Raw genomic sequence first — 26074 nt, forward strand, 5'->3', positions numbered from 1 at the left:
GTTGCTTCTTTTACAAATGTCAAGTGAACTTTCTTTGCTTCCTACAAGAGTGAGGCTCTGCCCTAATTAGACATGTTCTCAAGTGGTGAGTTTCTCTGACTTCCTGCCCTGGGACAGAAGGGCTTGCCCTGCAGGAAGCCTTCCCTTGTCCCCCTGCCTACGCCCTACTCCCCTTCACTGGCACTGCCCTCCCGTACCATCCTGCATTCTGTAGGAACGAGGAGCTTCTCCCTGGAACTTGGGGCCAGGAGTCTCCCGCACCATCAGACCCTGAAGCTTTGTTTCCCTCTCTGGTTCTTTGTATCGTTTGAAGGCAATTTCAAGAGGAACTTTGCTATCTTAAAACCCTCTGAATTGTGAGCAGAAATGATCCTTTTTTAAACAAGGTGAAGCCCAGTCTGGCTGGCCTGTAGTGTCATCTGGTGGGAAGGATGGACAGGGTCAGATGTGCCCTCCACACTCCCCATGTCCATGCATGAAAGAGCATGGTCTAGGGTGCCCTCTGTCCAAACTGAAGCCTGACCGCCACTTATCATGTGACCTTGGCCAAATTATGGGCCTCCTCTGTCTCCAATTTTTATCAATGAAGAGGTAAGTATAGACAAATGGAAGAATAGAGTACAGAGAAATTAACCCTCATATACATGGTCAATGAGGTTTGACAAGGGTGCAAAGACCATTAAATGGGGAAAGACAGTCTTGCCAGCAAATGGTGGTAAGGAAAATGGATAGGCACATGCAAAAAAAAAAAAAAAAAAAAAAGTTAGACCCTTACCTAACTCCATACATCTATTTCAAAATCAATCTAAGATTTGAAATAAGCGAGAAAACATTTAGAAGAAAACAGGAGAAAAGCCTCATGACACTGACATTTCTCCAAAGACAAATGAACAGCCAATAGCACATGAAAAGATGCTCCACTTCACTGATCGTTAGGGAAATGCAAGTGGAGACCAAGAGGGGATGTCGCCTCACACCCATTAGGGTGACCATTAGCAAAAATTAACAACTCTTGGCGAGGACGTGGAGAAATGAGAATCTTGTGCACTACTGGGAAGAATGTGAAACGGGTGGCTGCTATAAAAAATGGTATGGAAGTTCCTCAGACAAGTCCACACGGAATTCCCATGCAATCTACCATTCTGGGTACATAACCAGACGTCTGACGAAGAACTGAAAGCAGTGACCTTAAGAGAGAGTTGTGCACCAATGTTCATAATTCAACCACCAAAACGTGGAAACAAGCCTGTCCATCAACACGTGAATGGGTGTGCAAAATGTGGGGTTTCCATTCCATTTCCATAGTAACACTAGAATATTATTCAGCCTAGAAAGGGAATTCTGACACCTATGATGTGGATGACCCTCGGAGTTATGATGCTCAGTTAAACAAGCCAAGCACAAAAAGACAAATACTGCCACTGAGATGAGGTCCCAAGAGGAGTCAAATCCATAGATGTGGAGTAACATGGTGAGTGCCAGGGCTGGGAGTTAGGGTTTAATGGGGACAAAGTTGCAGTTTGGAAAGAGAAGTTCTGGAGACGGATGGGAGTGAGGGCTGCACAGCACTGTGAATGTACTTAATGCCACTGAACTGTACTCTTAAAACTGTAAAAATGTAAGTTTTGTTGCTATATATATTTTAACACATATACACACAAGAGGGAAGAATCCCCAGCTTTACCCATTTACCCACCAGGTACGTATGGTCCAGCTTTAGAGGCAGACACGGGCCAGACACCTGGAGCCTCTACTCTAGTGGGCGTCAGACACTGGCCAATCACATACACGCATTTACACACACTTACTCACGTGTGCAACCGTGAGTAATGCTATGGAGAAGCTGTGGACCCCAGGTTACTCCTGGGCCCACCTCTGTCGGGTGATGTGAGGGTGAGGGATGAGGGAGGCCCACGCTGCCCAGCAGGACAGCCCCCCTGCCTGGGGGAACTGAGGGGTTCAGGTGACAGGAGGATCCACGGAGACTGCTCAGCAACACAGGAGGGAGGGCACATCTGCTCGCCTGCAGCCCCTCCCCTCCCCAGGAGGGGCCTCAATCCTCACCCACCCTGCGGAGGCCCTCCTCTGTCCCCAGACCCCCACCTGCTTTCCTCCTCGACCAGGCTCCTCTGGACTGACACAAGTGGCTCTCCCAGTTGGCTAGGTTAACTTTAGTGTGACCATAGCTGTGGCCACAAGTCAGGCCTTTCTGACCATTCCTGGATTATTTTCTTCACAAAGAGCCCAAGGCTAAAGCTGGCTGAGAATCCGGTGTCTCCAGCAGGTTCTTCGTCTTCCTGTAAGTCAAGTCAAGAGCTGGGTCATCAACACACCATTCAAATGGCAAGAGAGGGAGTATGTGAGAGTAGGTGATCAAGGGCCCAGGGAAGGGGGAACGGGGGAGTGCAGGCTGGGGACAGGGAATAAGGCATGGGAGGGGAGGGAGGAGGGCACATGGGGACAGAGGACAAGTGATCAGGTATTGCGGGTGGCTGTGGCAGCTGACCTGGCCTCATGGAGGCCGTCTTCCCCAGGGGAGCTCTGCCTGCCCATCCCAAACACCCATGTCTAAGTGGACCCAGGGCACAGCTTAAGCAAAGTAGTAAGTGAAAAGCTGCCTAAGTCTTTGTTCACAACGTTCCAGGACAGGTATTGCTGCCCTCAGACCTTAAGCCCCACTCACTCCAGTTTCTCTGCTGCTTCTGTTAATTCTGTGCTGGCGTGTCCTTGGGCACGCGATGGGTCATGCTGTGGAGGAGCCATCCAGGGCAGGCGTCCCTGCCTGGCGTGACTGCACTGCCCCCGTGTGGCCGAATGACGGCTCTCGGAGCCGGGTTTGGCTCCCGGCGCAGGGAACCATGTGGGTGCAGCGCATCGAAGGGAGTTTCCGCACACCCTGATGGGGCGGCCTGGGCAGGGCTGGGGCCCTCGGGACCATCTGCTCTCTTCAAGTAGCCTGGACTCCCCAGCGGACCCTCCGGCCCTTAAGCCCCACTGCCTCTAGACCTTCTGGAAACACAGCCACATACCCACCACCACCCCCAACGCACCAAAGCCTTGACTGGCCACCCAAGTCCCTGGTGACCACCACCTCCCAAACTGCCCACTCCTCAATGTGCCTCCGCTGACCAAACCCTGGCCTCCCACTGGGAGGGCTGGGGCCACATCTGTTTCTGTACCACACACCTGACTGAGTCCATCGGGCCAAACACCCGAGAGCATCTATAGCACACACCTGAGAGCGTCTGTACCGCAGATGAGTGCTTCTGTACCACGCACCTGAATTTACCTGTATCACACCTGAGTACATCTGCGCCAAACACGATATCCGCACCATACCTGAGTAGCACACACCTGTGCATCTGTACCATGCACTGTTTGTCTTCCCCACACTATCTGCATTAGTGCAACAGCCCTTCCTTGCACCGATGGAAGAGGAGACCCTTAGCCATCCTCGATGAGACCTTTTCTTTGTAAAATTCTGCATACCTTTCTTTCGCTTCCCTGAATCGGGGGTACAGAACTCATGACACATTTACAGTTCCCTCTGTGGCTGAGAACAGAGTGAGAGAACAGGCCTCTCGGGGTCTGCTGTCTGGCCTTCATGAAGCTTAAATACCACCTGTGTACTGGGGGCAGGTGCCTCACCAAGGCCAGATCGAGGGGGGTCCAGGTGCAGGGAAGGGGGTGAGGTGGGTGGACGGGCAAAGCTAACATGTGGAGCACAGGGGCTCCCATGTGCACAGGACAGAGCACAGTGAGGCTGAGAGACAGCCACACAGGCCGCCCTCACTCCAAGCCTGGGGTCTTTGAAGGCCTGGGGCAAGGAAGAAATAAGGCACGTCTTGGGACCATGGTGTGGGGAGGGGAGGCAGGCAGGCAGGCAGCAGAGGTTACCCCATGGCTGGGGAGTGAGGGCATAGGGTTTATTAGCTGGGAGACACGGAGTCCAAGATGTCTACGAGAACCCAGAGAGAGAACACCTGGATGTGTGGGCCATGGGTCTGAAAGCCTCTTGGAGTCAGGAATTTGGGGTCAGAGGACTGAGCTGACTGAAACAGAACCTGGGGTCGTGTGCTGGTGCTGCACCATGAGCATGTTGATGTCCGGAGAGGCACCCAACATGGAAAGTGGTAGAAATCCCAAAGACCCTGCTATCCACCCTGAGCTCACAAGGCCAGTCTATGAGCCCCAGAGATTCTTTAGCCCAACCCCACATATTGTGGTCAGTGGTGTTCTGACCTCTGCAATCTGGTGCCACAGATAAACCCAAAAAGGGCCCCCTCTCAACCAACACGAGCCCCCAACATACCCCTGTGGGACACCAACTTCTGATGTCCCAGACCCATTTATAAATCACCACTGCCCATCTGAATGTCTTCACAACCCCCACCCCAAATTCTGGCTTGGGGCAGCACACTTAGAGGGAAGGGGCAGAAAGCAGGCTCCGAGGACTCTGACAGGCGCAGGATGAGTGTCCCCCCGGGAATGGCCGTGTGCCGACAGCAGGTGACGTGGGGGACCATCCCAGCTGTCTGCACCCCGCTTTCATGTTCAAAAACCACAGTTAACAGATCCTCACAGGGCAGGACTGAATCACTGTAAGTGACAGAAACCCACACGCTTCCAGACCGAATTTGGATTTCTATGTCCAAAGAAGTTTTATGAAATTTAAACTAACTCCTGTCACAGAGGACAGTGGTCTCCTTGGATTCCGTTAGCAGAGTCAGGTGGACGCCCCAGAAGGGGTCCCGGACCTCTGGGAGCTCCCACGTGAGTATATCTGAGCCGTCTGGGACCGGGTGCGCATTTGCTTTATTGCTTATGTTGCATATTCAAACAAATACAATAAACCCTGTTTTAAAAATGTAAGGCACATAAAAGCCTCTGTGCAAGTTCTCTATTATTTTTAAATTCTTATTGGCTAATAAAAGTATTTCCACTATAGAACTGGAGCTATCTAGAAATGCACATGATGAATTTTTTGCATGCAAGACACTTGAAACATTATTATATCTTACCTCATGGCACAATTGAACAGTCTCAAATCAAATGTTTGTGAGTTATAACTATTGTTACATTTGCAAAAATCTTAATCAGCTTATCCACATATGTACAGTCAGGTCCCCAAATGTTAATTATATAAAATCTAAAGAAAGAACAGTATCTAGCTGCATTTGTGTTCCGTTTCTTTAAAGGGTGATTTGGCATTTTTAGTCTTCCTTCCGTAAGTCATGCTGTTATTTGCACAGGCCAGTGTCATACGATGCTGAAGACCATGGACAGATACTGTTCATATGACACCTGAATCCAGCCATCCTGATCCGTATCGTAACGCCTGAATATATCTGTCAACCTCTGGGGAAGAAACAACAGTCATTTAGATCTTGATATTTTTTTAACCGAAGGAACAAAATGTTATTTGGTAAAAAACAAAACAAAACAAAAAATTTAGGAACCCAAATTAATCCAGGTCTCCAGACGACCCCAACTCTGACGGAGACCAGGGCAGCGAGGCATGGGTGGGTAACCCTGACCACCCTCTCAGGCCTGTCCACCATGGGGGATGCCGAGGTCAGGTGGGAGGGTGGATACAGGAAGGTGGTTAAGAGATCAAGGGGTGGGTTGCAGGCTATACACGACAGCCCTGGGTCCAGGCCTTGGTTCCCCAAGTGGGCCAGTGGTAAACCTGGGTCCTCTCCCCCTGCTCTATGACCAACCTCGTGCGGGTTACTCAAACGTTTACCTCGGCTCTGGTCACGTGCCATTCAGGACACAGGGAAACCGGCCCTGACTTGAGCCCCTCGCTTACAACCTGCTCCCAACAGATGAAGGAAGCCTCAGCCACAGAGCACAGAAGGCAGGTCTCCCTGTACCAGCCTGAGGGTCCCTCGCGCACACCCGACCCAGAAGGCTCCACCTTAGTCTGTGCACAAGCCTGACTCCCCCACAGCAGGTCAGGAGCAGAGGGGAGACCCCTGCCCCCTAAAGCAGAGACAACTAGAGGGGTGCTGTTCCAGATGACAGCTGGACAACCACAAAAGGCCTAAGGAATTGTAAATGACAAAAGGAAGCAGGCATAGTACAATTCCTCAGGACGAGAAAAGGAAACAACACACGGGTTCGTCACGAGAGCAGGCTGGAGCCCGGCCCTCGGGTGCTGCGGCAGATTAAATGGCTGACAATAACAGGGGCTCCTGACACAGCTGACTGTCCACTCGGGTGGTGGCCAGGAGCATCTGAACACGCGTGAGACGCTAATGTGAAACCAACTCCAATAACACCAGCAGCAGTTAATCCCGGCCTGAAGAACAACTGGAAATCTTTCTTTATACTTTAATTGTATTTTCCCAAGATTTCTACAAATTTTCATGTTCTTTTGTAAAACTAATTTTCTAAAAGCCTTTTTCTTTCTGGAAAAAGGCAGATGGAAGACATTTTTCAGGACTTTTTTCTTGTAGCTTGCCCACCTCTGCCCCATGTTTGAGGTCATGTGGGAAGTGTGGGTGGGAGCAGAAGTCCAGGTCAGCATGGGGCCCAGAGGCAGGGGCTGCAGGAGAGCCTGGCTGGCCTGTCCTCAGCCCACAGGTGTGCGGAGGCGCTGGGCGAGCTCCCTGTGGGACTCAGATCACATTACCCCAGCTACTGAAACCCTACACGAAATGACCTTTGCTCAAGAAGAAATATAAGGATCAGATGTTTACTTATGGGACAGAACCTCAAATGAAAAGTCTAACCCTAGAGCAATTCAGATGCAGAGAATAAGGAGATTTTTACATTACACCTTTTTAAGTGTCCAGACAACACTGCAAAAGAAGTGTAACCCAGCCTCACCAAACCCTGAGGCAGAGATGGGGTAAGGCTCTCCCCATTTCAGAGAGCCACAGCTCAAATGTCAGCAGACCCAGCTCTCCAACAAGGCCCTGAACAGGGATGGGGCTTTTCCCTGCCTCATCGGCAAGGAAGTCACAGAGTGCTGCACTTAGCATGCCACAGAAACTTCACTTTTACTGATCTAGAATTCTAATGGGAAAAAAAACCCAGAGAATGTTTCCCCAAATTCCAAATTATATTTAAAAACCTCACAGTGTTGACATTTCTCAGCGGCCTCTAGAGCTGATATGACATAACCCGACCGGAATTCAAACTACAAGGATCAGGGGTGCATAGGTGGCTCAGTCGGTTAAGCGTCAGACTTTGGCTCAGGTCATGATCTCACGGTTCGCGGGTTGGAGCCCAGCGTCCGGTTCTGTGCTGACAGCTCGGAGCCTGGATCCTGCTTCGGATTCCTTGTCTGTCTGTCTGTCTGTCTGTCTGTCTCTCTCTCTCTCTCTCTCTGCCCCTCCCCTGATGGCGCTCTGTCTGGTCTCTCAAAAATAAATAAGAATGTTAAAACTAAAAAAAAAAATGTATAAGCTACCAGGACTCATTGTCTAGTTGCAAGTCCTACTGAAATATGTAGAGATAAAACAGTTGCTTTCCATGGCCCAAATCTGTTTCAGAGTAAGGGGTGCGGGGAGTGTTACGGTTATGCAGGTATGACATCAAGCTGCCCATCAGCTGCTAACTGTTGAGTCTGAGTGAGGGGCACATGGGCTCATCACACTGTTGTCTCTATTACTTTTTTCTCATTTGTCACAATAAAAACTTTAAAAGCTATCTATGGGTTTATCAGTTCACTGCAGTTTTTTAGAAAATTTTAATGTTTGTTTGTTTATTTTGAGAGAGAGAAAAAGAGCACACGCAAAAGTGACCAAGGGGCAGAGAGGGAGGGAGAGAAGCAGGGCTCACGTGAAGCCAGACTGGAACCCATGAACTGTGAGATCGTGACCTGAGCCGGAGTCAGATGCTTAACCGACTGAGCCACCCAGGTGCCCCTAATGTTTGCTTATTTTTGTGAGAAAGAGGGAGACAGAGGATCTGAAGTGGGCTCTGCGTTGACAGCAGAGAGCCCAATGCGAGGCTCGAATTCGCGAGCCGTGAGATCATGACCTGAGCCGGAGTCAGATACTTCCCGACTGAGCCAGCCAGGCATCTCTGGTCCACTGCATTTCTAAGCCTCAATCTACGTAACCTGGATCCTCACCTAGAGACAGGAGCAGCAGGGACTGTGTGGGCACAGCAGGGCAGACTCGGGCACTCCTGCCCTCGGTCTCTGGAAAAGGGTCCTCAACCTCCGCACCAGTTTCTCTCCCAGCTCAAGAAGCAAGGCCACAGGAGGGAAACACCAAGCACGGGGTGAGTGGGTTCCACGGGCTCCACCAGATGCTGGCTGGCAGTGGCCGCAACATGGGAACAAGGCCCGTGTGCTCAGGAGCCGGCTCTTGCCCCTGCAGCTGACCTCACTCAAAAAGGGAGGGCACAGTAAAGATCAAAATGGAAAATTTATCCTCTTCCTCAGAATGAAAACACAACAAAAGTACCAGAGAACACATGTAAATAACCCACTGGATTTGGAAGACATGACCTCATCCGAATGGACTGCTAATACAGCTGAGCCCCCACCCAAAAAATGTAGGGGTTGGGGGCAACAGGCCCTGGAGCAGTCGAAATCCACATGGAACTCTGATGCCCCAAAACGTTAACTACCAATAGCCTGCTGCTGACCAGACGCCTTACCAAAAACAGCCAATTCACACATACCTTGCGTACGTATTGTGTAAACTAAGCTAGGAAAAGAAAAAGTGATTAGGAAAACCATAAGGAAAATACATATACAGCCCTACACCGTATTTATCAAAAACAGTCTGCAAACGAATGGACCCGCACAGGGTCTCCACAGGGACACAGTGCACTACTGGGCCATACCGCCACCTAACAGAATAACTGCTTCTCCACAGACAAGACAAACTTTTATAAGCTCCAGAAACTGATCTTACTCCATTAAACTGCAAATTCCAGAATGCAGGTACCTCCCTTTTCCTCTGCTTTCACAGACACTCCCGTCCTGCTCCACAGCTCAGCTCACTGTGAGCCTCCACGGAGCCCCAATTACCTGCAAGACGATGCAGCCCTGGATGAAGTCATCAAACGCGATCTGCCCCCGCCCTTGTCTGTCAAACTTGCGAATGAGGATGTCGTGAAACTGGTCAGAGAGCCGGTACCCTTGAAGAGAAAACAGAGAGTGAAGAGAGGGCCAGGAGAGCAGACATTCCCGTCAACACCCACATTCTCCTTCCAAAAGGCCCCACAGCCTCTTACAGCAGCTGATAACAAATGGCCGAGGCTGGGGGTGGAAACACAAGGCGCAAATGCATTCACATGCACTCTAGGAACAAAGCCATCATTCTGCGATCCCTCCCATGACTCCCCATCTGCAGTCCTGTGAGTAGCTGACCTGAGGACCACCGCTTCTTCCTGGAAGGGTGAGTGTAACCCGGAGGCCAGAGCTGTCAGGCACAGCAGGTCATTTACGTGCGCTCACTAGTTCACATCAAGTATACTCACCCTACTGTGCTGCACCCCAAAAATCACCCTGCAGGGCGGCCAAGGCTTCATTCCCTGAATACGGTGAAGTTATCATTTTACAAACGGTAAGTTTCATTTTAGATTTGAAAGATAAAACATCACCGAAAGCTTCCAAATAAACAAAATGTAAACTTAGGGAAGCAGCAGATTAACTGATAGGTACTCCTATACATCAAGTAGCACAGACATTAGGCAGTAAAAGATTATATGGAGTAAGGCAGCCTCACAAGGTTCATAACAACTTGAGGGCCATCAGATATTATGACGAAGAGTCACTGATTCCACCTCCAATTTACTGAATAGGTCTTGAAGAGGTCACCAGCAGGGAGGTGGTTTTAAAGACAGACACAACGGCCATGTGCCTGTGGGATACCCCTCGTGGCCGCTCTAAATGAAGACATCTACTTCCTTCCCTACTAATCCCACTACCTGTGTGCCTCTGGTGTCCTTACTTATTCAGGAGAGAAGATCCAGGGGCCAAAATACTTTTACTGGTTTCGGTCCTGTTGGAATCTTTGCGAGGATATATATACACCTATTATCTGAGTGAATTTCACAGTTAATTACCTGCAAAAGCACTTACTTTTCTCAAAATGATTCAAACATGCACACACATGACAGCACCCTTCCAGAGTGGTCAGCATACTCTATGCGTCTGTGACTTAAATCCAGGGCCCCCCCTTCCCTGCCAGTTGATTAGAAAACAGGACCCATGACTTAGAAAACAGAGACAGCAGGTAATGAATGGGAACCACTCTCCCTGACCCCTACGAGTCTCCTCTCTTCACACTTGGCACCTGTGCCTGTGGGCAATAAGAGGTCCAAGCTGGTGAGGGTTGAGCTCATCCAGGGTGTGGACAGCAGACAACGGCCACTGCGGTGCCGCTCTCCGGCCTAGTCACAAACATACAGGCTGGATCTCCACAATCTGTACAGAAAATGGAAGCAACTTCTATCATCCCTGGGACTAACTTCCAATTTCCCTGCTCTTCAATAGTATCGCAGTGAGAACAAAACCAAAGGAAGGCAGACCAGAAAAACGGATGATGAACAAACAAACTATAAAAAGGATGTTTCCATAAGAGGCAAAATTTGGGAGCAGACTGTTCCCTAAGAATTTCCTTCAGTGAAAACCCACACAGTGATAACCCCACCCTCATAAATTAAGAGGAGGTGCCCTGTGGAAATGCAAATCAGAACCATGAGATGACCTCACACCTGTTAGAATGGCTGGTATCAAAAAGACTGGAAACAAGAGGTGTTGGCAAGGATGTGGAGAAAGGGGAACCCTCCTGCACCTGTCGCTGGGAATGCAAACTGGTGCGGCTGCTCTAGAAGACAGTATGGAGGTTCCTCACAAAGTGAAAAACAGAACTATCCTATGATTCAACAATTCCACTACTGGGTATCTACCCAAAGAAAATGAAAACACTAATTCGAAAATATATAAACGTGCCTGTGTTTATTACAGCATTATTTACAGTAGCCAGGATATGGAAGTAGCCTGTGGTCATCGAAAGATGGATAAAGATGTGGTGTGTGCACACGTGCGTGCGCGTGCACACACACACACACACACACACACACGCACACACACAAATATTATGCGGCCATGAAAAAGGATGGGACCTTGCCATGTGTCACAGTATGGATGGACCTAGAGGGTATCACGCTCAGAGAAATAAGGCAGAGAAAAACAAATACCAAATGATTTCACTTATGTGTGGAATCTAAAAATAAAACAAATGAGCAAACAAAACAGAAACAGACTCATAACTACAGAGAACTGGTAGTGGCCAAAGAGGAGGAGGTGAGGGTGGGTGGGTGACACAGGTGAAGGGGATTAAAAAGCACAAACTTCAGATTATAAAATAAGTGAGTCAGGAAATGAAAAGTATAACATAGGGAACATAGTCAATTGTACTGTCAGAACACTGCGTGGTGACTCAGATCGTGTAATGTACAGTGTTGTCGAATCTCTATGTTGTACACATGAAACTAACATGACATTGTCAACTGTACTTAAATAAAATGGAAAAAAAAAAAAAAAAAAAAAAAAAAAAAAGAGGTGCTCTCCATGTGCAGCCCCAGCCTGTGACCCTGGTCAGGACTGGGCCCTTTCAGACCTGACACACTGACCACAGGGCCACACCCTGACCTTAAGAGAATGAAGTTCTCTCCTTAGAACTAACAGGCACAGGAGGGGTGAGACATCAGAGCTACCCTGAAGACCCCACATCACCTATTCTCAGCAGCCTGGCATGAAAGCATACCTTCAGTAACTACTCTCCAGGGGACAGAGACTGCAGCAAGGGACAGACCCATGTTTACAACCAGCCAATGGCATGAAAAAGGGGTGGGGGCTGCCTGTGGACCTGCGGGGACCCTAACTCACACAAATGGACGGTTAACCTCTAAGGCGGGTCAATGGTGCGGATTTCGTGGACGTAGTGCACACGCCCCAGGGAAACGCTACGGAATGAAGTGTGCTGGGACCACGGCGCACAGGCCCCGTCAGCCTTGGCACACACAGGGGACAGAGCAAATGCAGCATGAAAATGGTAGCGGCCGGGATGGGTGACGACTGAATGGAGGGTCCTGGCACTTGATAACTTTCATAACCTTTTCACCAGAAAACGCTGGGTGGAGGGAGAGGGAGCAGCCCCGTGCCGGCTGCCCTGCCCACAGGGGAGGACCGCCCTGCACGTGAGCAGACCCCCACTGTGGAGCGGTCAGCTCCCCGCTAGCAGGAGTGTGAAGGCCATGCCCCACACACCTCTTTATTTCCAGGTCTCTGTACCTGGCGCATAGCACATACTAGAAATGGGTTTACAAAAGGGATGTGTGAGCCATCATACCCAGCGTGGGTCCTGTGAGGGTGACCCAGTGCCACCAGGACCAGCCTGAGACATCAAGTGGAGCTGACAGAGGTCGGAGGACGCTGTGGGGCTTGCCCCCCACCCCCAGACTCCCTCACACACATGCAGAGCTGAAATGCAGCCCCCCCGTTTGACCAGGGCAAGAGAGCTGTCCTTAGGAGTCAAAACTGAACAGACTTTGCTTCAGTTACTACAGAAAATCTTCCAAAGTGATGACTATGTGAAAAGGAGAACAATGTTCCTTTTCATAGAAGGCATGGATCCAGAGCAGGCTCTCAGAAATCAAGAACCAACTACAGGGAGAAGCTTTTAGAATAACTACAACGCACCACAGAATACTTTTCTCCAGAAAGCACTCAGAAGTCAGGAAGGAGCCCGGCCCTGCCCAGACCAAGAGGGCCTGCTGGCTCCTTACCACAAGGAAGTGCCACATGACCTCTGTGACCATGCAGCCATGGCTGCAGATGCCAGGGCCTGATGGGCACTCGGAGGTCAGAGAGGCCAGTGGCACGGCCCACCCTAGCATTCCCACTGTGAGCTCCAAGGACCCATTGGACACCAGCACTGAATAAAAAGAGGGCTCTGGGCCTGACAACTTTAGAAAATGCCATGTTCCCTGACACCTAAGGTCACTTGTCTGGAAGTAATTCACAGGATGCAGGTTCCTCCCAAGCTGTCCTCAGCCCAGCCGGGCCTCCAGCTACCTGCAGCCCCAGGACCACCATCTGTGGACAGCTGCCAGCCACCCCTCCCAGATCTTCCATTCAGCCTGACCTTCTCCCCAACCTATCGGTAGAGCAAAGTCAGAAGCATTCCCAGTCCCAATGCAGAGAACCTGAGGTCAAGTCCTGCCCTAACCCTGACCCACACCCAGTGAGCTGAGAACACAAACGTGCTATGGATTCCCAGGGCCTCTAACTGAATACCACCAGAATTCATAAGGCAACAAACTAAGAGAAAGAGAAGGACAGCCATGAAGTATGTGCCCAAAGGAAAAATGGGGGAAGGACAGAAGTTAATAACACATTAACATAAGAACTAAAAATGTCCTTTGTATTATTAAAACTCAAAATACCTAGACGTATGTTATACATTATGACAGTATATTATTATAACTTTAACTTAAAAATTTTTTTTTAACATTTATTTATTTTTGAGAGACAGAGAGAGGGAGAGCATGGGGGAGGAGGGAGGGAGGGAGGGAGGGAGGGGGGGGAGGGAGAGAGAGAGAGAGAGAGAGAGAGAGAGAGAGACAGACAGACAGACAAAATCTGAAGCAGGCTCCAGGCTCTGAGCTGTTAGCACAGAGCCCGACGCTGGGCTCGAACCCACGAACCGCGAGACCATGACCTGAGCTGAAGTTGGACACTCAACCGACTGAGCCACCCAGGCAACCCATAACAGTATATTATTAAAAAAAAAAAAAAAAATAGTACATTATAAACAAACTTGCCTTATTTTTTTTCCAGCTGGCATTTATAAGCAGACTTTTAAGCAAAATATAGAAGGGGTTTTGTAATAGGGGCCCAGTGAACACAGGGCTGAGTGAGACCATCCCAAACACACCAGACTCTGGGTGAGACTCCCACAAGCCCCGGACAAATACCCCATGTCTGCATAGCCCTACACACCAGAAATCCCACCTTCCTCTCAGACCCACACCCCCGCATCAGAGGGCCCACTGACCCACTCTGGAAGGCCGTGTGAACACTCCCAGCAGCACAGCACACTTGAGCCTGCACGCACTTGAGAACGGGCACTTGCATGCCTGCCGACACTGTGTCTGCAGCTTACAGAATCATCTCTGACGAGTGTCTGGATCATCCTGCCACGTGTTGTGATGTATCAAGAAATATGAGCTGCTCGACATTTTCTTTTCACTTATTCACGTTAAACTGTTTCCAAAGCTGCCTCATTCTCAATGTGAGTGAGACATCACTACATTTCACAAGTGAGAAATGATTGCATAGCCCTTATCTCATTTTGGATGTGAAAAAAACCCACATAAAAGTCTTCAGGTCAAATATAAGCCTTCATGATATAAAAAGTATCAAAGTATAAATCTGTATGCCAAAAAAAGTCATAGTTAAAAAAATCAGTAAAATGAACCAAGTAAAAAAGCATTAATGGCACCTAGGTTCCAAAATGAAACATGCTATACAATCAAGATAAGTGAATTACCAAAACCTGAGAGGGCTTGCTTGAGCTCGTTCTTGTCAATCATCCCAGAGTTGTCCCTGTCATAGGTGCGGAAGACGTTCTGCCAGTCTGTGATGTACTTCCAGACGCCAGTGAACTCGCTGAAGTTCACGCCAGCCTTGTTCTCTCGGTCGAACATAGCTGAGACAGAAAGGAATGTGAGTGGTGTGCAGCAGCTGGCATCTCGTCGGTCATCAGCAAGCAGCTCGACCACAGCACAGCCACAGCCACAGCCACAGCCACACCCGCCTCGGGGTCAGGCCGGTGCTCGGCCAGCAGGTGCCCACGGCCAAGAAATGCTCACTCGTTGACGGGGAGGGCCAGACCACCTCTGCCGGCTGGCTCTCCAGCCACAGCCCCTAAGCCACGTTAGACAGACGTGAGGCACACGGTAAAGAGGGAAGGGCAAGAAAACACGGGCAGAGCCACAGCAGAAATAACGCTTCACAGCGAAGCAGGCTACAAAGACACGGCGCCTGGTGGATACTCTCACTTTGCCAGGAAGAAGGCAAAGTGCAGACTGAAGGAGCCCCTCCACTCTCTCAGTTCCCAGAACTGGGCCCAACTCCGGGCACCGCCACTTCCATTCTCCCAGAGGACCTACACCCACCAGCGCAGGCCCACCCCAGTGACAAGAAGACTCTATCGGCTTTAGGTGTTTTCTCTTAGGAAGACTTGCTTTTCATTAAAAAAACAAACAAAAAAAACACCCAGCTTAATTCTGGGTCCAAATACGAAAGAACCTACAACTACATCTCCATGTAATTGCAAAATGGCTAAAAACATATATATGAACTCAGTCTGAACTACTGCTGAGAAAATGACAAATCATTTGGTTTCTTTTCAGGAAGGGACGCTAATGGAAGATTGAAACATGAGCGCTCTTGGCTGCTCAGAAGTACACTATAATTCAGTGAAAGCGCACAGAATGAAAAATCAGGTCAAAAACTAGTATCGGGTGTTTCCGCCAGTCCACAATCGTGCCAGATACGGACGGTGTGTGAAGCGCGCCGGTCCTGTAGGTACTTGAACTCTTCAGAACCGGGATGTGAAAGGACACGTCAGACAATGAGCTCAAGTGCTCAGCCGGGATGAAGCAGGACAGGTGCCTGCCTGCACAGGCGGGACAACAGCACCTTTACTTACATATGATTGACCTGACAGTCACTGGATTAAATGGAGTCCATGTGCCTGAAAATAAGCGACAGGAATGACAGTCAGACACCAGCAAGCTCTAGGTTTCGAATCTGTACCATCTGAACCTAACAAAAGTAATTTGGGGGTCACGGGAAGACCCTGGCACCACACTTCTCAGCAGGGACACTGTCCCCAGGGGACATTTCTGGTTGCCATGACCACGGGGGGCTGTAAGCACGTCACGGTTGGGGTCCCATCCCACACTGTGCAGGAGTCCCTTGGCCCCAACAGACGAACATTCCAAGCTGTTTATAATGACGTGAAGCTGGGTACTTTACTGTGTAAACAAGATACGGCTTTAGAGCATTTTAATATACACTCAGTTTTCCAGGCGTTCAGCCACCAGGTAAGTTGAGAGGTATACTGAAAAACATACCGTACAACCATGCCTTAAAGTCTTCTCTTAAGATTGCACGTTATTTTCCTTGCGAGTGTGAAAAAGCAGACCGTGGCACCCTGGGACCCACTTCCGTATAGTAATGGGGATATTACCAAATATTTGTCATAGAGAGACTGCTGAATCTGACAGAACCGTTTATCAACCGATAATGAAATGTTCACTAGATACCTTTACGCCCCCAAATCTGTTTTCAGAGTGGTTTACACCATTACCAATTTTTACACTAACTAAAAACAAGGAAAAAAAGTGTTTTTAATGTGGAGGGAAAGCAGGGCCTCTCCCCACACCCCACTTGTATGGAAACACCTCATATTTCCCTCTCTGTATAAAACTCCGTGTTTCTCACAGAGACCCACCCCCTGACCTCACATCGTGACCTTTCGCTCGGAACTATGGTTCCAAAGGGAAGCGTCCTCCACGCTGGGCTTTCCCGCTGCGGCGCCCAAAGGCTGTGCCTGCTCACCTCAGGGCTCACGCACGCGCCTCTCCAGACCCGGGGTGTACCTCCCAACACACGCACATCCTTCACCTTCACCTCTCCTTTAAGCCACAGGAAAAACGTGTCCTCAGGAAAGCCCTCCCTGAGCGCCCCACGTCCCCCCAGCCCCTGAGCTAAATCTGTCAGCTCTATCAGCGCAGGTTCGAGCTTCCCCTTTGGGACAAGCGCCACCGTAACTACTCGGTGAAGGCTGCTCTTCCCCTGAAGGCAGGGGCACACCTGTCCCTGTGCCTGGCACATCGGGGTTGGATAAGCATCTTCTGCAGGCTTCACAGACGTTCGTGGGGTGGGCAGAGCGGGCAGAAGACTGTATACGAAGCTATTAGGGCACGTTACTGAAAACCCGTATAATAAAACTATGTTACAGAGAACGCAACAGAAAAGAAAGTTCTAAAGACAGAGAGTGTCACTTCCTCACCTCATTTGTTTTTCCCTCCCTCCCAGCTAGCTGCTGCAGGCAGCGACCTGCTGTTTCCACAGGAGACAGCCCACCACGGACTAGAAGCCCAGGGAATCTAATGCACCTACTGAAGCCTTTTCCTGATTCACTTTTCCTTTGTCTTCCCTTCACCTCTGCTACAGGCCGATGCGCTCTCAATCTGTGAAGGTGAGGGCAGCCCCCGCAGGCCATCCTGACTGTGAGCAGAAGCCTCACGAGCCATCTCGCAAATGACTCGGCCAAACAAGTTTGAAACAAAGGCAACACAAGTGCAACAGTTGAGTAGTGTGCAAACGTGAGCACCTGTTGTGGTGAAAGCCAGGTGCCACCTGGAAAGGCACACGTGGGGTGCCCAGGGAAGGCGCATCCCTGAGGTGGCCCATGGGGACTGGCAGCCATGCTGGAGGATTCTGCGGACGGCAGGGGTCCCGGGCTCCGGAGAGCAACAGGTCACCATGCGCTGAGTCAAGGACGGAGACCCACAGGTTTCCTGCGGGGCTATCGTGCAAGGGGAAGGCGGAGGAGGCAACCTCTTGGTACCCCTGCTCATCCTTCTTACCCAAACGGGGCCCGACTCTGCACAGAATCCAAGGGGTAACGACAGCCAACAGTTAGGTCTTGCGGCCTGGTTCTCAGACTAAACATAAAAAGCTCAGTAACCCACAATGAAGCTGCAACACTGCAACATGCACACATTTAATATCTCAGCTGTATTAAGCACTAAATGCACCTGAGCGTCAGCCTGAAAGTCTTAAGTGGTTTATAAAACAGTTTTCTGTAAGAAAATACAACGCAAATAATCAATTTAACACACTCACTAAAAACAGGGGGTACATTATAAAGGTAGACTTTTTTCACAAGCCCTACAACTCCATAACCCTCTAGCCCAGGTTTCAGGGCCACCTACAATTTCAAACACTCCCATCTGCTTCTCCCAGACAGCAGCATGTTTGAACGTTAGAACCGGTCATCTTGCAAAAGCTTGCCTGTCGGATTTTTACCTAGACTTCTAGGTGTCCTGCCTCAATTTCATCTTAAAGAACTAAAGAATACAGAAATGTGATTTCCCACGTAAATTTAATACACTTTTGTCACCTATAATTTGGGAGCAGGGCTGGAGCCTTAGGAAGCCACCCTAAGCAAGTGACAATGGCCCAAAGAACCATCCATGGTTGTAGAGACAGCCCCCATCAGGACGCCTTACCATTTCTCCACTTAACTCCCAAGCATACAAATTCTGTCAAGAACCTGCATCTGCCTCCATTCTCCAAGGGGGAAAAAACCCATTCTGCTCTGGTAATATATTGTCTTTTCACTCTCTCCAAAGAGTTTTCTTTATTGAAATTATGTCCTGTTAACCACAAGCTTAAACTTTGGCTTTAGTGAGTGGTTGGGGTTAGGAGTTCACAACATCCAGCATTTGCACAATCGAGACACTTAACTACTTGAAATCTCTAGGGGCAACAACAGCAGCAGAATGAGACTTTTCTACATCATCACTGGTGATCTCTTTCCACTTTATTGCATCAAACCTAGAACTCCCAGCCTTCCTGGCCTTTTCTGCCAGAGAGGAGCTACAGATGAGGAGGTATAAGCAAATCCTGCAGGGACGGGCACACAGCACAGGCACCCAATGCACACAATCAGCAGAACTTCGGTGTCTCTTCAGGTTCAGCAAAATCCCAGACTTCGCCAGTGCTGGAATGACAACTTCAAATAGCACAGTCAGAAACATGACCTTTCTGAAATACTGATCAACAGCACTGATCTGATAAATGCCACAGCTGGAAACTGGTTCTATGAAAGTCTGGGTCAAATTACTACAGCATTTACATCAATGAAAATTAAAAACAATCTAAGTGACTACTAGTGAAACGCTGTAAACTCAGTCCCAGAAGACACATGGTCTCCCAGTTCTATACCAGACAGATGCAGGATCTGGTGCAGAGGGGCTTGGCTCCAGGGGGAAAAGGATCTAAACTTCCAGTCATCCTATTTTTACATCCGAAGAAACTGGGGCCAGAAGTGCAATGTGCTCAAGGTCACGGAGAAACTTGTCGGCAAAGCCAGGTCCATCGAATCCCAACTTTATTTTGTTTCTATCTGCAACTTTGGCGGGGTGCATCTCTGGGAAGAGCAGACACGACAGGCTGTACTGGAGTTGCCAAGACCACCCTCAGGCTCCATGACTCACTAGGACTCCAACACTCAGGCAGTTCGTTATAATGAAAGGCCAGAGTAAAATCAGAAGAGCAGAGAAAGGCACTAGGAGAATTCCGGTGGAGACCCGTGCAGCGCCCAGAGGGACCCCCTCATGGAGCCACACAGGACGTCCTCACTCCTCCAGCTAGGAGTCTTGAGGACAGAGGCGAAGTACTGTCAACTAGGGAACTCCCCAGTCTACAACCCAGGGTTTCTCTTGGGGAGGCAGGCATGGACGCTCCAGAGACCCAGAGGGAAAGCAGGTGTTTGCCATAAATCGTACTGTTGGGATCAACTATATAGGCCAACAGGTACCACACAGCTCAGGGCCCTCAGTGGGCCAAACACCCTTGTCAGTCAGAATATCCCAGGAGGCAGCCGGCCATGAAAATCCTTCCTGGGAAGGAGCAGGCTCAGAGCAACCCAACTCAGCAATTGCGGAGTCAGCCCTTCTCCGCACACAGGCGGATGGAAGCTGAGGGTAAACCTCTAAGTGTCCCTGCTGCATTACCAGCAGCAAACACCCTTACCCACCAAACTGGGACTGTCAGGGCAGGAGCAGTGATGGGACCAGAAGCACTGGTGTGCAGGGAACAGTCTGCTTATATGGTCTGTTTTCTCTCATTTCTTCCTTTTTTTTTTTTTTTTTTTTTTTTTTTTTAGTATTTATTTTTGAGAGAGAGAGAGAGAGAGAGAGAGAGAGAGAGAGGGGAACAGGCAGAGACAGAGTACGAGCAGGGGAGGGGCAGAGAGAGAGGGAGAGAGGAAGACATAGAATCCAAAGCAGGCTCCAGGCTCTGAGATGTCAGCTCAGAGCCCGATACGGGGCTCGAACTCACGGATTGTGAGACCATGACCTGAGCCAAAGTCGGATGCTTAACTGACTGAGCCATTCAGGTGCCCTCTTCTTTATTTTTTTAAAGTTTATTTATTTGAGAAAGAGAGAGAGACAGTGTGAGTATGAGAGAGAGAGAGAGAGAGAGAGAGAGAAAGAAAGAGAGGGGGCGGGGAGAATCCCAAGTAGATGCCACAGTGTCAGCCCAGAGCCCGATGTGGGGCTCAAACTCACAAACCGTGGGATCATGACCTGAGCTGAAATCAAGAGTTGGTCATTCAACCAAGTGAGCCACCCAGGTGCCCCTCTCATTTCTTCTTAATATGGGATCCTCAAGAAAGCCAGAACTCTATTTTGGTTAAAAAAAAAAGAATATATGAATTATTATTTTTTTAAAGTGCAGCTAAAAAAGTCTCCACAAAATACCTACCTAGGTTATATTAAGACAAACCTGCAGAACTACAAAAAAGAGGCTTGAGCAAAATAAAATTCCCATAATTCCAAGAAATAATGTGCAAATTAGGAAAAAAAAGGTACTAAACTCAAGAGAGTTTATGAGATGTTATTTCAAAACGAAGGCAAGAGAACAGTCTTCTTCTGTCTTTCTTCATACCTGTTAACCACAAACCTTCCTGAGAGCAGCCAATTTTAGAAACTTTCCTATGGAAACAAGTCTTATAAAGGAGTCAGTGTATGGGACCCACAAGTACTTCTTCAGGATGGTTTCAACTGGATATTAGCAGAGAGCACACAGGCACAGATTTAATTAAAGTGAGAAATCATACAAGTTTGTATCTTCAGTTTTCTAACCAGTAATAGACCAAGTAAACCAACTTCCTGAAATAGCCTAATATTCCAGTTCTAATATGAAAACAGAACCCCAATACTGGGAGAGCAATCAGAAGTCAAATTTCAACCGCAACAGCTCCAGGAAGTCGGGGGGCAGTCGGGGGGGAACAGGATGGACACAGGCCCGTCCAGTGAGCAGTGCCTGGGCACACGGAGCAGCTGCGCAGAGGAGCCCAGTCTGGCCTTCCTTCGAGAAGCGGACAGTCTAGTGGCCAGAGACAGCTACGACAATGATCGTGTAGAATACAGGGAATGGAGAGCAGGGAGCGTCCAAGAAAAAGCAGCGATGCTGAGGGGGCTCAAAGGCAGGAGAGGGCACACCCCTCCAGGCAGACAGGGATCTGAAACACAGGGTGCACACAGCGTCCCCTCATGCTGACGAAGGGCAGGTGCTCTAGGCAGGAGTACAGGACCCACGGCAAGCGGTGGACACTCCCCTGGAGACAAATGGGAAGATACCGGGGCTCACGGTGCTGTGACACCTAGCTGTGCAGTACACCCACAGCACAACATGAGCACGGGCACCGAGGGGTGCCAGCAACACACATCTGGGTTTAAATCCTGTGCTATAGCTCAAAAGCCACAACGGGTAACTCCGCAAGCGATATGATACCACCTACTCTGTGAATATGCATCATACATAACCTGCCTTACTGCAGAAAGAACTTAAATGTACGCAGATATCCACAGTAGAGCAGAACGAAGTGAATTTTAATCATACTGGATGGGAGGAGAAAGTAGGAGGATGAGAAAGGGTTCGAAGACTCGATCAGTAAAATCCCCCTCTTAAAATTCTAAATTCATGCTACTGACCAGCCACCAATTTAAACTTTTTCACAGCTAATTTGAAGAGGCAAATCTAACTGGTTAAAAGATTCAGGGTTAATAAAATGCAAACAAAGCAAGACAGAACAGCCACCAGAGGTGCTTGGAACACCAGAGGCACCGTCCCCGCTAGGGAGAAGGGAGCCGGCCATTTGCCTGGCAGTCACCCCGCAGAGGGCATGCCTCTGTCAAGGTGAACAGGGAGGCCAGTTTTTACATGTCTTGAACAAGAGCTGAGGCAATCCCACAGGGCAACTCAATAAAAGGGCCTCCAGAGGGCCACCGAGACAGTCCCGACAGATACTAGGTTAGAGCAGGTATTGATTTCAAAGGGTCTCAGCAATGGTGAACCTAACATCCTCTAGACAACTGTGAAAATTCATTCTCTTTTAAACAGCCTCCTGGTAGATATTTAGTAGCAGCTGAGTTCAAGATTATGCTCTAACAGAGTAAAGACCCAAATTCTTTAACAACCAGCTGAACTAGAACTAGGAGCATTACTGACACCCTCTAGTGAAAATACAGAAGCCTAACCCTATAGGTCAGATTAGGTCCCACCACCATGCCCCGGGGGCTCAAACAACAATGCTCATGTGAAATCAGGTTTGTTAAATGCTGGCACAGTGCCTACAAACAGTGGCTGCCCCTCATGTGGCACCTGAGCTGGCTGCCTGGCCTGGCTGGTGACAATACCCCTCCTCCACTCAGCCAACAACACAGTCCCCCTGCTATGTGTCAGGCACTGCACCAAGCACTCTGCGTGCACTTCCTCTACCGACCCTCCCAGGAGGGTCAAGTCCTTGCCCAAAGTCGTATTCCTAGAACCGAGAGAGCCAGGATCTGAACTCAGACAGGAGCCCCCAGGTGGACACTGTCATGATAATGAGGTCAGAGTGTGACCATCACTCTTGAGGGGCAGGTTTCACAGAGATCCCAAACCTGGGCAGCACCCTCAAAACTTCAAGCAAATGGACAAAGAGGGTTGGTCCTCACTTACTGGAAAAGAACTCAGAAGGAATGCCTCTGAAGCATGACCTCTGAGGGTGCTTTCACTGGAGCGGCCACCCTCTGGAACCTCTGACCACATTTAACAGAATGTGAAGACATACGTTTTGGTGAACACTTAGAAAGTTTTAAGCCAGATTTGCCAGGTCATAGCCTGCTGGATTGCAGCTGTTTCGGACATGTCCTAGTAACCTTATCTTCTACTCCTCCAAGTGTAAACAAGTACTGGAGACACAAAAATTGAAAAGAGATTAGTAATGACAAGCGAGGAATCAAGAAGGCACAATTGTCAAATGAGAGTAACGAAATTTTTTTTTTTTATGTCCATTTTTATTTTTGAGAGAGAGAGAAAGAAAGAGCAGGGGAGGGACAGAGAGAGAGGGAGACACAGAATCTGAAGCAAGTTCCAGGCTCCCAGCTGTCAGCACAGACCCCAACATGAGGCTCGAACCCATGAAACGTGAGATCATGACCTGAGCCAAAGTGGGACACTCAACCGACTGAGCCACCCAGGCGCCCCATAAAGAAATTTCTTAATTTTGTAAACACAACTATATAGTATTTTAAGAGACAAAACAGATGAACATAAGGGAAGGGAAACAAAAATAATATCAAAACAGAGAGGGGTACAAAACAGAAGAGACTCATAAATATGGAGAACAAACTGAGGGTTACTAGAGGGGTTGTGGGAGGGGGGGGATGGGCTAAATGGGTAAGGGGCACTAAGGAATCTCCTCCCGAAATCACTGTTGCACTATATGCTAACTATTTTGGATGTAAATTTAAAAAAAATTAAAAATAAAATTTAAGAAAAATTTCGTAAACTCAACAACATAAATACGTGTGAAGTTATACACCAATATCTGTGGCCACATACGTTAAATACTGGGGGAAAAAAGTCAGTGGTATGTACCGTTCTTTAAACGTATTAATCTGTAAATACAAACCCTGCACTTCATGTAAATCACGAGGCAATAAACCACACTAAGTGCCTGGTATGTGCCCACAATGAGGGCACGTATTCTCCTTTAGCCCGATACCCAGCACTGTGAGGTGGTGGCGGCATCCTTTCTTTTTCTAGAACATCAAACTGGTTCCTACTAATAAAAATGAATCTTGGGGCACCTGGGTGGCTCAGTTGGTTAAGCACCGACTTGACTTCAGCTAGGTCATGATCTCACAGTTTGTGGGTTCGAGCCCCTAATTGGGCTCTATATTGACAGTGTGGCGCCTACTTGGGATTCTGTCTCTCTGACTCTCCCCCACTCTCTCACACGCATGCACATGCGCTCTCTCTCAAAATAAACTTAAAAAAAGAGTCTTCCAACATCTTAGAATCGATCCCTTTTCTATCTTAAATGGCACACCTCTGGAAAGACAAGCTACAAATCTAAGAATCAGAAAAGTCAGTGGCATCTGAGGGATTTTTTAAAAGGCAAAAGAGCCAGGTAGTTAATAAAATAAAAGGTCTCAAACAGTACTTCTGTGGATTAATAAGGCTGAAACTGGCAAGAAGAGAACTCCATGGAGAGCCCCCAACACACTGCCGTGTAACAGCTATGGTCCTTTATCCCTGTCTGAATGCCTAGTATTCTCCCACTGATAAGACCATCTTCCCACAATCCACCTGCCAGAGCCACATCCCCAACATCCCAGTCACTTCCCCATGGTGCCCTTGGCACCTTGATGATCCTCTCCCAAGAGGTCACAGAGATACAGTCACGAAAGGAATCAGTGATCTTCAATGTACCTGAAGCATATTAGCCCTACAAAGCTAAACTTCCTATCCTTCCCTAAAACCTACACCCTAACCTCCACTTCTCAAGTGCTTCCCTGCGCCTGTCCATGCAGGGGCTGGAACAGCTCGGCAAGGCCCTTGGCGCAGGACACCCACTGGCAAAATAAATCAGAAGCACCTCCACCACATGCCAGTAACAGTAATTAGGCCTTCATAACTCCTCTGTACTCGGGAAAAGAAGTTATTTACTACAGGTGGGTCAGGCTCAAAGTTCAGCAGAAGTCCTGACGACTAGGTCCCACTCACCGTTGGAGAGTGCTTGCTGAAGCTCGTTGTCCGATATCACCCCGCTCCTGTCTTTATCAACCCTACAAAATCAAGACCAGTTAAGCTGGTGAATAAAAGAGCAGGACAAGCAAAACATGTCAAGCATAAACACTTCATTCCTCTGCCGAGCCTAGGTCAACTCTGGAGGCAGCTAGGACTCTCACTCTCGCATCCGCATGGGAACAAGGTTCTCCCAAAGAGATGGCTCCTTTTGCCTTGTCAAGCCTTTCTCCTTTTCTTTCCCTTGGACAGTCTGAATTCTCTCCTTTTCATAAACAGCAAAAAGACTGCCTCAGACACGTCCTTCCGTGACCATTGGTCACTCATTCACTCTGAAGGGCAACCCGGGGACAGAATATGCTGCAGTGCCGGTCTCCAGCTTCTTTCCCAGCTGCTGGACGTAACAGCGCTGGAGCAGTCTGTGTTTCTGTTTACCTTAAACAAGCGTCCCGAAGACCCTCCCTGAGCAGCAATCCCCTGGGCTGTAGGCTCAGGGGTGGGGGCCGCGATCCCCTGGACACCTGCAGCGGGCTCCGCACCTCGACAGGGGCCTAGGGGAAGGTGGGGTTTCCGGCACGAGGTCGGGGCCAGACCTAAGGGAGCCAGGAAGGAGGAGGCCAGAGGCCGAAGGGAAGCAGGAAGGAGGCCAAGGGGGAGGCCGGAGGGAGCCAGGAAGGGAGTCAGGGTGACGGGAGACCAAAGGGAAGCAGGAGGGAGGCCGAGGGGAAGACCAGAGGGAGCCAGTAAAGAGGCTGGGGAGAGGCGTGGTTGGGGGGGGGGGTTGGGGAGTGGGAGGCCGGAAGGAGCCAGGGAGAGCCGTGGGGGGGGGGGGGGGAAGGCCGGAAGGAGCCAGGAAAAGGCGTGGGGGGGGGAGGCCGGAAGGAGCCAGGAAGAGGCATTGGGGGGGGGGGGGAAGCCAGGAAGGAGGCCGGGAGGTGGGTGGCCGAGGAGAACGTAGGGGAGACCGGTGGAGCCTCGTGAGTGCCTGGGTGGTGCCGGGCCTCACCTCTGGAAAACGTTCCACAGGAAGCTCTGGTCTGGCAGCGCCGCGCCTCCAGCAGGGCCGGCCCCGGGGCCCGGGCGGTACGGGTAGGCGGCCATGGGCCCAGACGCACTGCCGGGCCGAGGCTGCAGGCGGGGGCTGGGGGCTGGGGGCTGGAGGCTGGAGGCTGGCGGCCGCTCCACTTCCGCCTCTCCTGAGGCGGGGCCTAC

At 49.5% G+C, this 26074-nt stretch overlaps 2 protein-coding genes across 5 annotated transcripts in view; both read right to left on the reverse strand.

The window, feature by feature from the left end:
- AHRR (aryl hydrocarbon receptor repressor) overlaps nucleotides 1-4670 on the reverse strand; it is a 102424-nt gene extending 97754 nt beyond the window's left edge. The window contains exon 1 of the mRNA XM_047848418.1: nucleotides 2104-4670. The gene's annotated coding sequence lies outside the window, so the exon portion shown is untranslated. The remainder of the gene's footprint in view (nucleotides 1-2103) is intronic.
- A 126-nt stretch (nucleotides 4671-4796) lies between these two features.
- On the reverse strand, nucleotides 4797-26074 carry PDCD6 (programmed cell death 6). 4 transcript variants are annotated; one of them, XM_047848425.1, is made up of 6 exons: nucleotides 25869-26074; nucleotides 24842-24903; nucleotides 15693-15737; nucleotides 14535-14687; nucleotides 8996-9105; nucleotides 4797-5358 (listed from the first exon to the last, which is right to left on the reverse strand). In XM_047848425.1, exons 1-6 carry the CDS (start codon nucleotides 25961-25963, stop codon nucleotides 5260-5262), a joined length of 564 nt encoding a protein of 187 aa, XP_047704381.1. In that variant the 5' UTR covers nucleotides 25964-26074; the 3' UTR covers nucleotides 4797-5259. The 4 variants fall into 4 exon arrangements, with proteins under 4 accessions (XP_047704381.1, XP_047704380.1, XP_047704383.1 ...); XM_047848424.1 differs by having other exon boundaries at nucleotides 14529-14687; XM_047848427.1 differs by lacking the exon at nucleotides 25869-26074 and adding an exon at nucleotides 25298-25613 and having other exon boundaries at nucleotides 14529-14687.

Source organism: Prionailurus viverrinus, unplaced genomic scaffold (genome assembly GCF_022837055.1).
Source record: "Prionailurus viverrinus isolate Anna unplaced genomic scaffold, UM_Priviv_1.0 scaffold_63, whole genome shotgun sequence".
Lineage (NCBI taxonomy): Eukaryota > Metazoa > Chordata > Mammalia > Carnivora > Felidae > Prionailurus > Prionailurus viverrinus.

Coding starts and splice junctions, on each gene's coding strand:
- PDCD6 (XM_047848424.1), bottom strand. CDS start 25,963: ATGGCCGCCTACCCGTACCGCCCGGGCCCCGGGGCCGGCCCTGCTGGA. Junction 24,904..25,868: donor CTGTGGAACGTTTTCCAGAG/GTGAGGCCCGGC, acceptor TTGATTTTGTAG/GGTTGATAAAGACAGGAGCG. Junction 14,688..15,692: donor GACTGTCAGGTCAATCATAT/GTAAGTAAAGGT, acceptor TTTCTGTCTCAG/CTATGTTCGACCGAGAGAAC.